The 12,436-nt window shown below is 40.0% G+C and overlaps 1 protein-coding gene across 7 annotated transcripts in view; it reads left to right on the plus strand.

Annotated features, from left to right (window-relative positions):
* Positions 1–11,789, plus strand: part of ZNF660 (zinc finger protein 660) — a 25,921-nt gene extending 14,132 nt beyond the window's left edge. For all 7 annotated transcript variants that reach the window (XM_042236547.2, XM_042236548.2, XM_060402144.1 and 4 more), the window contains one exon: positions 6,781–11,789. In XM_042236547.2, coding sequence (XP_042092481.1) covers positions 6,958–7,938 — 981 coding nt within the window. In that variant the 5' untranslated portion in view covers positions 6,781–6,957 and the 3' untranslated portion in view covers positions 7,939–11,789. The remainder of the gene's footprint in view (positions 1–6,780) is intronic.
* The last annotated feature ends 647 nt before the right edge of the window (positions 11,790–12,436 follow it).

Raw genomic sequence — 12,436 nt, forward strand, 5'->3', positions numbered from 1 at the left:
CCAGAATTATAATCTGCACCTCCTACATTGAAAGGTGAAATCTTCACCAGTGGACTGACAGGAAAGTCCTTCCCATCTTTCTTAGTGATATTATCATTCTCAATATTCAGATCTGGATCTGATGATCTAGAATTCTTTGCTTTAGTCATCCTCTGTATCCAGTCTGATATATGCATATGCTTTTCTGGAAATAGCTGGACTTATTTTCTCTCCTGTCATTATTCCGGACCAGGGTCTTGCTATCTCAGACATCTGTGTATCCATTTAGCAAACATTCATTCAGCACCGAGAAAGTGGCAGGCCCTGTCATAGTCACCCATTCTGCATCCCTAAATTCCCAACTCATTTCCCTTCCTCCATTATTTGTTTCTACTCTAATCCATCTGGGCTAATCTTTCTAAAGCATTTCTTTCCTAATTTCACTTTTGGATAGGGTGATATAAAATTTATTGTCTAAATTTGGATACTTTTGTAAATGAATGGGGGAACTATTAATAATGATGGTGTAAAAATTTTTAATATAAAAAATAATAATGATGCTGGAATACAAGGTATAAACCAGGACTGTTCTGGGAAAACAAGGTGTATGATTACCCTACTTCTAGGTGGCAAGTTTTGGAGTCTTTCTTTTTAATTTCCTCAATTTACTTCTCATGGGATACCCGACTGCTTCTTTCTTCTGTTTTTCACTTCATGAAACAGAGAAACATGAATGTGCTGGGGGTGGAGGGAGGTCTGGGACTAGGGAAAATGAATGGCATTGCTTGAAAAACTATATTCTTAATAAGTGAGAATGAGAAGGAAAGTCACAAGAGAGGAGAATAGCAAGGTAGAAAAAGGAACGTAGAAAATACAGAGGAAGCTAAGGGTAGATTTCACTCTTCTGTTTAGAACTTTTTTCCCATTGATTGTCAGATTGTATCCATATATTTTGCCCTGTAATTTCAATGTTCTGGCTGGTATCACTTCAAGCAACTTGATTGTTTCATGCCTTCATTTGTTCATTCAAGAACAACAGAAATTTCAAGTGCTTAGTATTTGCCTGGGACTGTGGTTGGAATACGATAAAGAACAAAGTGGACAAAAATCCCTGCCTTCCTGAAGTTATGGGATAGTGTAACTACCCAATTATTTTCAGTATATCAACCCTGTGCCAGATTCCTTTTGAGAGAACAGTTCTTGCTTATCCTCAGGTTCAGCCAAAGTTCTGCCTTTCTTTTTAAACTTTATTATTTATTTATTTATTTTGGCTGTGCTGTGTGGCATATGGGATCTTAGTTCCCTGACCAGGGATCAAACCTATACCCTCTGCAGTGGAAGTGCAGATTCTTAATCACTGTACCACCAGCGACGTGCCATTTCTGCCTTTTTAAAGCACCCTTCCCCAAGCATCCCAAGCCCCAGTATTGACTCCATCTCTTAGCCCCCTTCATCTCCTGAGTGGGTACATTGTAAATTTGTAACTTGTTCTGTTAGTGTATTACAATTATGCCATTGTAAATTCCTTAAATGTAGGTATGATATTGTGTGCTTATATTAGTCTTCTTGGACAGCCATAACAAAATTCCGCAGACTGGGTGGCTTAAGCAATAGACATTTGTCTTCTCACAGTTCTGGAGGATAGAAGTCCAAGATCAAGGTGACTGACTGTTTTTGGTTTCTGACGAGGACTCTTTTCCTGGCTTGTAGATGGCTACCTTCTTGTTGTGTGCTCACATGGCTTCCCTCAGTTTATGCATGTGGTAGGGAGTGGACAGGGGTGCAAGTGCAAGTGGTAGGTCTTCTTGTATGGACACATTAATCCTATTGGATCAGGGCTCCACCCTTATAACCTGCTTTAGTCTTAATTACCCCCTTAGAAGTCACATCTCCAAATAGAGTCACATTGAGGGCTTTGAATTATACATATGAATTTTGGAGGGATACAGTCAATGTGTACTGGTCTTTTTTTTTTTTTTTTGCATTCAATATGGAGTTGTATAAATACCTAGCTATTAATGTTTTTCCTGTCCACACCTTTCTTGAAGGCTGCAAGACATATTTGCATAATAACCTTTAAAGATAAAATAATACTGCACTAGCTAATTGGATCAGCCATGCCTAGAAGTGGGGTGCCCAGGGGCTGGCTTCAAGGCACTGTCTTATTCTGAATTTCTAAATTACTTTATTCTAGTAATTATGAAAATCTGTTCCTCTAAGTGAAAGTCACTTAGTTGTGTCCAACGCTTTGCAACCCCATCTACTATACAGTCTATGGAATTCTCCAGGCCAGAATACTGGAGTGGGTAGCCTTTTCCTTCTCCAGGGGATCTTCACAACCTAGGGACTGAACCCAGGTCTCCTGCATTGCAGGTGGGTTCCTTACCAGCTGAGCCACAAGGGAAGCCCAAGAATAGTGGAGTGGGTAACCTATCCCTTCTCCAGTGGATCTTCTTGACCCAGGAGTCGAACCAGGATCTTCTGCATCGCAGGCGGGTTCTTTACCAACTGAGCTATCAGGGAAGCTCCATTCCTTTAAAGTCATTTCCTAACTTTTCATAAATAATATTGTAGAAAGGAAAATAATTAAACAGTAATACAGTTTAGCAGAGCACAATTTGCCAGCAAAATGGGAGGCCTTCATAAGAGCAAATACATAAACGTATCCACCTAGTCATCCATCCATTCATTCATACAAACAGTTTCACTTTTCTTCAATGGTGCTTTATAAAAATTGCTCTGTGTGAGATCCAGAACAGAGATATGTACATGGTAGAGTGTTCAATAATTACTTTAAGAAATGTATGAAGAAAAGAGAAAGTTTCAGAGAAGATTAAAAATGGAAAAGAAGCTGAGAAAAAGCCATCAACTTTCTCAGAACTCTGGAGGTAGCTTCACTAGCTGTCCTATTCGGCTCTGCAGTCCCCTGATTACTTCTTATTGGCTTCCTCCACCTGCCGACTCCTGTTTGATTAGGAGGGTGTAAGCAGCTGGGTGTGAGTGTGCTCAGGCTCCTGCCAAGTATCCTCATCTCCTACCATTTTCTGTGCCTGCCCTTCTTGTCTTGAGCACAAATCTGTGTACCTGTGCCTGTGTATCATATCAGTGGCACCAATACATTTCTGAGATGTGAACTCCAACCTTCACAGTTATTTTCTTGCTGGCCTTGAGCACTCACCATTGGATATGTCCCTCCTGCAGAGAGCCTGGCTCTGTTTATCACAAAGCTATGAGGTAATAAAAATTAGTCATACTTTTAAGTCTTTATTGAATTTGTTACAATATTGCTTCTGGTTTATGTTTTGGTTTTTTGTCTGCAAGGCATGTGGGATCTTAACTGCCCGACAAAGGATCGAACCTGCACCCCCTTCAGTGGAAGGCAAAGTTTTAAGCACTGAACTGCCAGTGAAGGACCTGGTCAGATTTTTTTTTAATCAGTAGGCAGTACTGCAAAACAATGTCATTGTTCCATCCCAGTAACTCACTTATGAAACTTTAGTCCTAGGAATATATTTCAATGAGAAGAAAACTTTATGTGTCTAGAGTGATCATGATAGCATTATTGATAGTAATTAAACCTCAGGGAACAACAGAAACGTCTGATACTAGCAGAATTATAGGTAAATTGTAGTGAGTTTAATTGGTGGTGCATTATGTAGTCAAAAAATGAAAATGAAGTGGAAGTGAAAGTGTTAGTCACTCAGTCGTGTCCAATTCTTTGTGACCCCATGGATTGTAGCCTGCTAGACTCCACTGTCCATGGAATTCTCCAGGCAGCAATGGTTAAGTGGGTAGCCATTCACTTCTCCAGGGGATCTTCCCAACCCAGGGATCAAACCTGGGTCCTGCATTGCGGGCAGATTCTTTATCATCTGAGCCACCAGGCAGTTAATAGCAATATGAAAAATATTTTTAAAAAACTAAGTAGAAGAAGTAGAATGCAAAATTGTACTTACTGTATATTTACAACTATCATTACGAACATGGACAAGTCTGAGAAGGAATATAGTAAAAGGAGAATTAGTGATGTGTTAGTATCATGGAGTCATCTTTCAGTTTTCTCTTTCGACTCAACCTTCTCTAGATTTGAGGTCTACTAGAGTTATCTATACATTGGTTTCCCTAGTAACTCAGACAGTAAAGCATCTGCCTGCAATGCCAGAGACCTGGGTTCGATCCCTGTGTTGGGAAGATTCCCCGGAGAAGGAAATGGCAACCAACTCCAGTATTCTTGCTGGGAGAATTCCATGGATAGAGGAGCCTGACGGGTTACAGTCCATGGGGTTGCAAAGAGTTGGACACGACTGAGAGACTAACACACACATACACACACACACACACACAGAGTTACCTATATGTTCAGAGTTTGAGGTTAAACCAGTTGGGAAATTCCTGCTCCTCTCAGTTGTGCTGCCCTCCGCTCTCACCCCCTTGCTATTTTTTTTTTTTTTTTTTGCTGGTTGTGGGGGGAGGCTTGTGTGTGGGATCTTAGTTCCCTGACTAGGGATCAAACCCATGCCCCCTGTGTTGGAACTGTGGAATCTTGGACTGCCAGAGAAGTCCCTCTCTTGCCATCTTTAGATTGTTTACCATTCTGCCATGCAAGGTCCTATCAGAGTTTCCCCCACTACGCTTTAATTAACCCTGTTCCTCAGTTCAGCCTCTCAGGTTCACCACATAGACTCTGACTGGTAAAAAGCAGACAGACTGAACTTGCACAATGTACCTGGATCCAGTTACAGACCAGCACCTGCACAGTAGGCTATGATGTGACTAGACTTCAATACTGGAAGAAAAGTGTTACCCCTATCACAACAGAGCTTAAGAAGAGGAATATAGACAGGGACCTAGTACCTATACTAGAGCAAAAAATGAAATCTTAGTCACACTCTAAGATGGAATCCTCATTACTATTTTATGAAACAATTTTTGAGCACCTATTTTGTTCCAGCCACTATATCACGGGTGCTAGGGGAATAGGTCAGCATGAACTAAATGCCAAACTGATCTGAAGATTAGACATTTGACCTACTGAACTAAATATCTTTCAGTGCATTTTTCTCTAGGGACCATATTATGAGTTCAGTTTAGTTCAGTTCAGGCGCTCAGTCCTGTCCGACTCTTTGCGACCTCCTGAATCACAGCACGCCAGGCCTCCCTGTCTATCACCAACTCCCGGAGTTCACTCAAACTAATGTCCATCGAGTCAGTGATGCCATCCAGCCATCTCATCCTCTGTCATCCCCTTCTCCTCCTGCCTCCAATCCCTCCCAGCATCAGGGTCTTTTCCAATGAGTCAACTCTTCGCATGAGGTGGGCAAAGTATTGGAGTTTCAGCTTCAGCATCAGTCCTTCCAGTGAACACCCAGGACTGATCTCCTTTAGGATGGACTGGTTGGATCTCCTTGCAGTCCAAGGGACTCTCAAGAGAGTCTTCTCCAACACCACAGTTCAAAAGCTTCAATTCTTACTTCATGGCTGCAATCACCATCTGCAGTGATTTTGGAGCCCCCCAAAATAAAGTCTGACACTGTTTCCACTGTTTCCCCATCTATTTCCCATGAAGTGATGGGACAAGATGCCATGGTCTTAGTTTTCTGACCGTTGAGCTTTAAGCCAACTTTTTCACTCTCCTCTTTCACTTTGATCAAGAGGCTTTTTAGTTCCTCTTCACTTTCTGCCATAAGGGTGGTATCATCTGCATATCTGAGGTTACGGATATTTCTCCTGGCAATCTTGATTTCAGCTTGTGCTTCTTCCAGCCTAGCGTTTCTCATGATGTACTCTGCATAGAAGTTAAATAAGCAGGGTGACAACATACGGCCTTGACGTACTCCTTTTCCAATCTGGAACCAGTCTGTTGTTCCATGTCCACTTCTAACTGTTGTTTCCTGACCAGCATATAGGTTTCTCAAGAGGCAGGTCAGGTGGTCTGTATTCCCATCTCTTTCAGAATTTTCCACAATTTATTGTGATCCACACAGTCAAGGGCTTTGGCATAGTCAATAAAGCAGAAATAGATGTTTTTCTGGAACTCTCTTGCTTTTTCGATGATCCAGTGGATGTTGGCAGTTTGATCTCTGGTTCCTCTGCCTTTTCTAAAACCAGCTTGAACATCTGGAAGTTCTCAGTTCACATATTGCTGAAGCCTGGCTTGGAGAATTTTGAGCATTACTTTACTAGCATGTGAGATGAGTGCAATTGTGAGGTAGTTTGAGCATTCTTTGGCATTGCCTTTCTTTGGGATTGGAATGAAAACTGACCTTTTCCAGTCCTGTGGCCACTGCTGAGTTTTCCAAATTTGCTGGCATATTGCGTGCAGCACTTTCACAGTATCATCTTTCAGGATTTGAAACAGCTCAACTGGAATTCCATCACCTCCACTAGCTTTGTTCATAGTGATGCTTTCTAAGGCCCACTTGACTTCACATTCCAGGATGTCAGGCTTTAGGTGAATGATCACGTCATATTGAGTTAGATGGCTCCAGTTCTGGGAGCAGAGCATAAAACAGGAAGAAACCAGGCTGGATTATATATTACTTATTGTTCATCCTGAAACTGCAGCTGTTGGGCTCCTGTTAGTCCCTCGCTTTCCATAAGCTTCCTCTTTCCATAAGTTTCCTTGCCTTTATCTTAGCCTGTATGTCTAACCTCATTTTTCTCATTTTTTTGATCAGTCTTCCCCGCCTTACTTTTCCATGTGAGATCCTGTAGTCCACCACATCTTGTTATCCTTGGATCGTTCTCCTTCCTTTAGTATAGAGAGCAGGTGACATGTGCAAATTCTGTTTCTTCTTCCAGATGGTGAAACAAGGACTAAGAAAGTATTGATTCCAAAATATCATTCCTGAAAAATCAGAGTCTCAACTTTCAAGAGAATACCACAGAGGTATTGCCAAGGAAGTGAAAATTTTGAAAGCACCTTTGAAGGGAAAGAAAAGACTCGAGGGGCCACTGGTATGCTCCAAGCAAGAAAAAATGAGGAGAAAGACAAGAAACTTCAAACAGAAAACAGTTCAGGACAATAAGACATTCACAGAAGGGAGTGACCTAGAATCTGAAAAAGATGGCCCTACAATAAATGAGAGAATTCAGGCTGTAAAGAGACAGTATGTGTGTACTGAGTGTGGGAAAGCCTTTAGTCAGAGTGCAAACCTCACAGTACATGAACGAGTCCACACAGGAGAGAAACCCTATAAATGTAAGGAGTGTGGAAAAGCCTTCAGTCATAGCTCCAACCTGGTTGTTCATCGGAGAATCCACACAGGATTGAAGCCTTACACATGCAGCGAATGTGGGAAATCTTTTAGTGGTAAGTCCCACCTTATTCGGCACCAGGGAATCCACAGTGGGGAGAAAACCTATGAATGTAAGGAGTGTGGGAAATCCTTTAGTCGGAGTTCTGGCCTGATTTCACATCACAGAGTTCACACTGGTGAGAAGCCCTACACCTGTATTGAATGTGGGAAAGCCTTTAGCCGTAGTTCAAACCTTACTCAACATCAGAGAATGCACAAAGGAAAAACAGTTTACAAGTGTAAGGAGTGCGGGAAAACATGTGTTTCTAATACAAAGATTATGGACCATCAGAGAATTCACACTGGCGAGAAGCCTTATGAATGTGATGAGTGTGGAAAAGCTTTCATCTTAAAGAAGACCCTTAATGAACATCAGCGACTTCATCGTAGAGAGAAACCTTACAAATGTAATGAGTGTGGGAAAGCTTTTACTTCTAATCGAAATCTTATTGATCATCAGAGAGTTCACACTGGAGAGAAACCCTATAAATGTAATGAGTGTGGAAAAACCTTCAGGCAGACTTCTCAAGTGATTCTACATTTGAGAACCCACACGAAGGAGAAACCTTATAAGTGCAGTGAGTGTGGGAAGGCCTATCGTTACAGCTCACAGCTTATTCAACATCAGAGAAAGCATAATGAGGAGAAAGAAATGTCATAAATAACATATATTGTTACAAAGTGGAGCTAATTGCTACTTTTGGGAAAAGCAGTTTTTCAGTATCATCAACCTTAATTCTTTAAGAATCCACACAGGGAAAATAATCAGAAGTAGACAAAGATTAACAGAAGGGGGTATTCATGCCAGCATCATGTAAAACTGAAGGAAGAAAACTAGATTTTCGACAGAATTGGGTTTAAATGAATGATGGCCTATCCATATGATGGCTTTGCATCCATTGTAAACATTTTAAAAAATATTTAGTGCCATGGAAGAAATGATTTGAATAAAATGAAAGATAAAGAGAAAAACAATGAAATATCCAAATTTTAAAAATTTTTATGCAAAGGAAAAAGTGGAAATGAAATAATACCAAACCAAAATATTAACAATGATTATCTTTGGGTAATAGGATTATAGGTAATTTCTATTTTCTTCTTTATACTTTTCTATGCTTTTTAGATTTTCTACAGTGAGAATGTACCACTTTTATATTCAGGAAAAAAGTATAGAGTATTTTTTAAATGCCATGAGCACATACTCATTTTCATTCAACAGTGTTATGAAAGTTATAGACACTAAAGTCCTAGGATTGCACCCTAATACTGACCTTAGTAGAAGGGGAACCCTCAGCAAGTCACTTCCTTTTAGAGCCTGTTTCCTGTGTATTACATCATAAATACCAGTTGTTGGCTTTTGCGGTTTTAAGATAAACTGACTTTACAGTCAACAAAATATCTAGTCCACTTTCTTAATCACTTTTAGGTTAAAAGAAAACAGTAAAAATATACTATATTCTCTCCCACTGCTGTAGAAGGATCCAGAGAGGATAAAGAACCACCTAGGCTCCATCTTTTCAATATATGTCTACAGAACCAGAAAAAAATATACCCCCTTATGATATTGGAACAATTGCAGTTTCATAAACTTTAAAGAGAGCATAATCTAACACAAGGGGAATACTACCTTCACATGTTTCATAGACTTTACTAGCTAAAATTGCAGACTTTTGGGTCAGAGATATATAAGTTCTAATTCCAGATCTACTATGCACTAGCTTGCCAGTTTTGGACAAGTCCCTTAACTCCTCTGAGCTGTAGGTTCATCTGTAAAATGGGAGTAACTACCTACCTCACCGGATTGTTGTGAGGATTAAATGAGATAATGTCTATAAATGTGTGACCAGCCTTTATGTCCAGCCCTCTGAGAAAGCCTTAATCTGTTTTCAATAAGTATTTTAAGCTTTTAAGACAGCTCAGAATCTGGGAAACCTTAGAATTGCCTCATTCTTTACTCAGTGGTTCCTCCTCCTCTGTATACAATGAATGCCTAAGCCTGACACCATTTGTCTTCTGCATGTAGTGATACATTGTTTCAGGAACTACTGAGGATTTGATAGCCCATTTGTTCAAGAAAATGGAGTCTCAAGTGAGGTTAGATAACTGGCTAATAAGTGGTTTAAGCCAGAATTTGAACTCAGATCAGACTTTCAGGTCCATGCTTTCTGTGTTTTACCAAAGTGCCTCTGCCCTTCATGACGGTTCTGTGAGTGGGAGACCGAGCAGTTGGGATTCTCCTGAGTAGCCACTTCTGTGAAAGGTGGTTGATGATATGTGGACAATTATAGGTTGATCATGGTTTCATAAGGAAGATGCTAAAAATAAGTGGATGGTATGAAGCATATATTTGGGTGGAAAAAGATTGTTTAGTTTTTGTCCTATTTTGTTTGATAGGATGATGGCTTATATATAATTTTGTGGTATAATAGTCCCTCTTTGCATAGTTATTCAAAGCATGGTTTCTAGGCTCTGTTGCTGTGTTCAGGGAGTAGGACTGTTGTATCATTGGTCACCGTTGGGTAGGCACTTCCCCAAGAGTCTGGGTGGACACAAGGGAAGGTCACTCACTTGTGACTGTGGCTAGACAGAACTGTAGCAGGAAGGAACTTGCATCATTTTTCCCTAGTCATGTGTCCTTTTCAAAATTCTACAGGGAGGTTATAATTAATATTTTATGCCTTTTGTCATGCCAGCCATTCTCAGCTGCTGATTACCTATATGGAAACTCCCATGACTAATGTCTCCTAGCCCTGCTAAAACTGCTTTATAAGAAAACAGGCAACTAACTTCCTGTGTGCCTGTTGGTATTTTTTAAGCATTTATTATTGCTGAGCAGAGTTTTTGATACTTCTGATACTGCTGAGCAAAACATTTTTGCACCACTGTGTCATAGTGTCTGAAATTCTTTCTTCAAATAGCCTTTCTTTTTCATCTTAGAAAACTCTGGTCTCCAAGAGTAAGTATCTTCTAGGGAGGAAGCTGGAGAAGGCAATGGCACCCCACTCCAGTACTCCTGCCTGGAAAATCCCATGGGTGGCTGAATCTGGTAGGCTGCAGTCCATGGGGTCGCTAAGAGTCGGACACGGCTGAGCAACTTCACTTTCACTTTTCACTTTCATGCATTGGAGAAGGAAATGGCAACCCACTCCAGTACTCTTGCCTGGAGAATCCTAAGGATGGGGGAGACTGGTTGGCTTCCATCTATGGGATCACATAGAGTTGGACTCAACTGAAGCGACAGCAGCAGCAGCAGCAGGAAGGAAGCCAGAGGTCTGAATAAATTGACATTTCTTTCCCAGGCAAGCCAAGATAATGGATCCGGGAGGAGGCCCTCAGTAGCTTCTAATCTTCTAGGCTGATACCTGTCTTAAGCTGCAGGAGTAAATGTTAATAAGTGCGCTCTATACTCATATACCCATTCTACAATGTAGTTTGAACTGAGCACTCACCTTTCTGCAGAAGTTTTTTAAGACTACCAGCTGCCTGTTTCAGTCAGCATTTAATTTTGCAGTTCTTACCATTCTTTCAAGCCCTTTCATGATACACTCAGAAATTCAAGTTCTGTCTGAATGTGTTTTTTTCCAACTTCCTGTTCTAATGGAAGCCTGGTTGTTCCCTAACAGCAGTGCTTCCTCTGCAGTTCCTCAATTGCTAGTTTTTGTCTCCCACAACCCATTTACCTCTCTGTACACCATTTCTTCTCTATTCTGTCAAAACCCCAACTCTCTTGAAATGTGTCACTAAACTACTGTGTATTGTCCATCTCTGTTTCTGTCATCTGCTGGTTTCCTGTGCACTCACATTTATTCACTTGTTTTTAGTACTCTCAATATTCCCAAGGAATATGAAAAGTCAGTATTTTTTGACCACAGATACCCTGTATGTAGAACTGCTTTGGTGTGGACTAGAAATATATACATCTCTTTTAAGGTATGAGAAAAAGTGTGAAATTAAAATGTTATGTAGCCTTGATTAAAGGGAAATCTGAAAGACAAAGAATCTTGCATAGATTGGTGAAAGTCTCCCTAGATTTAGAGATATTTTTCATTGATGGTGTGTACTATATTAAATGTTATTAGGAACTCGGAAGAAAATTTAAACCAAAAAGAGCTTTAAATAGTAACTGAGCATTTTCATGACCATGAATCCCATAAGACTATATTTCATTTTCAGCTCTGTGTCCTGAGTGAGAGAATTACTTTTTAAATTTTTTTCCATTCAATTTAAACAAAATAGTATGTTCATATTGTTAGGTTGTTTTTAGAAACTAGACTGTCTGTCTGCACCTCTGATGTTATAAAACTCAAGTCATAAAACTTTTGCTAAAAATGGTTATAATTCCTCCAATAAATATCTGTTGTTATTTCCTTATTATAAATATCACTAAATTTTTTTTTCTTTTGCTTCCTTCCTTTATTCAGATTGGGAAGAAAACAGTTCAGTTTGCTTTTCTTTAAGCAGATGCTTTTGGAATAAAGATGTGATTCTGGCTCGTTTCAGATTCAAACACAACATGAAGCCTATTATTTTCATACTCTTAATAGAGTTGTTCCTCAGTAACGGCAGGAGATTGGGTCCAGGACCCCCACCACCATACCAAATCAAAGGGTGCTCAAGTGCCTTCTATAAAATGGCAAACTATTACATATAACCTATGCACATCCTCCAGTATACTTTAAATCATCTTTAGATTACTTATAAAACTGAATACAATGTAAATGCTTTGTATATAGTTGTAAATGTAATGAAAATAATGCATATAAATAGTTGCCAGTATGGCAAATTCAGGATTTGCTTTTTGGAACTTTCTGAAGTGTTTTCATTTTTAATATTTTTTACCTGTATTGGGTTAAATACATGATGCAGAACCCACAGATATAGAGGGCCAACTCTACAAAAGTAGAACTCTAGCCGTTAGAAATTGTCCTTCTGCGATTTCCCTGGAAGTCCAATGGTTAAGACTCCACACTTCCAGTGCGAGGGATGCAGATTCAATCCCCGGTGGGGGAACTAAAATTCCACATGCTATGTGGCCAAAAAAAGAAAATGTCCTCTGCTGTTATTGCGCTGGAGAACTTGTATAGCAAGTATTGTCCCATCCCCTCTCTGATCTCATCTCTATTCAAACCTATACTATTATATAGACATCCTTTGGCTGT

This window comes from Ovis aries, chromosome 19 (assembly GCF_016772045.2).
Source record: "Ovis aries strain OAR_USU_Benz2616 breed Rambouillet chromosome 19, ARS-UI_Ramb_v3.0, whole genome shotgun sequence".
NCBI classification, from domain to species: Eukaryota; Metazoa; Chordata; class Mammalia; order Artiodactyla; family Bovidae; genus Ovis; species Ovis aries.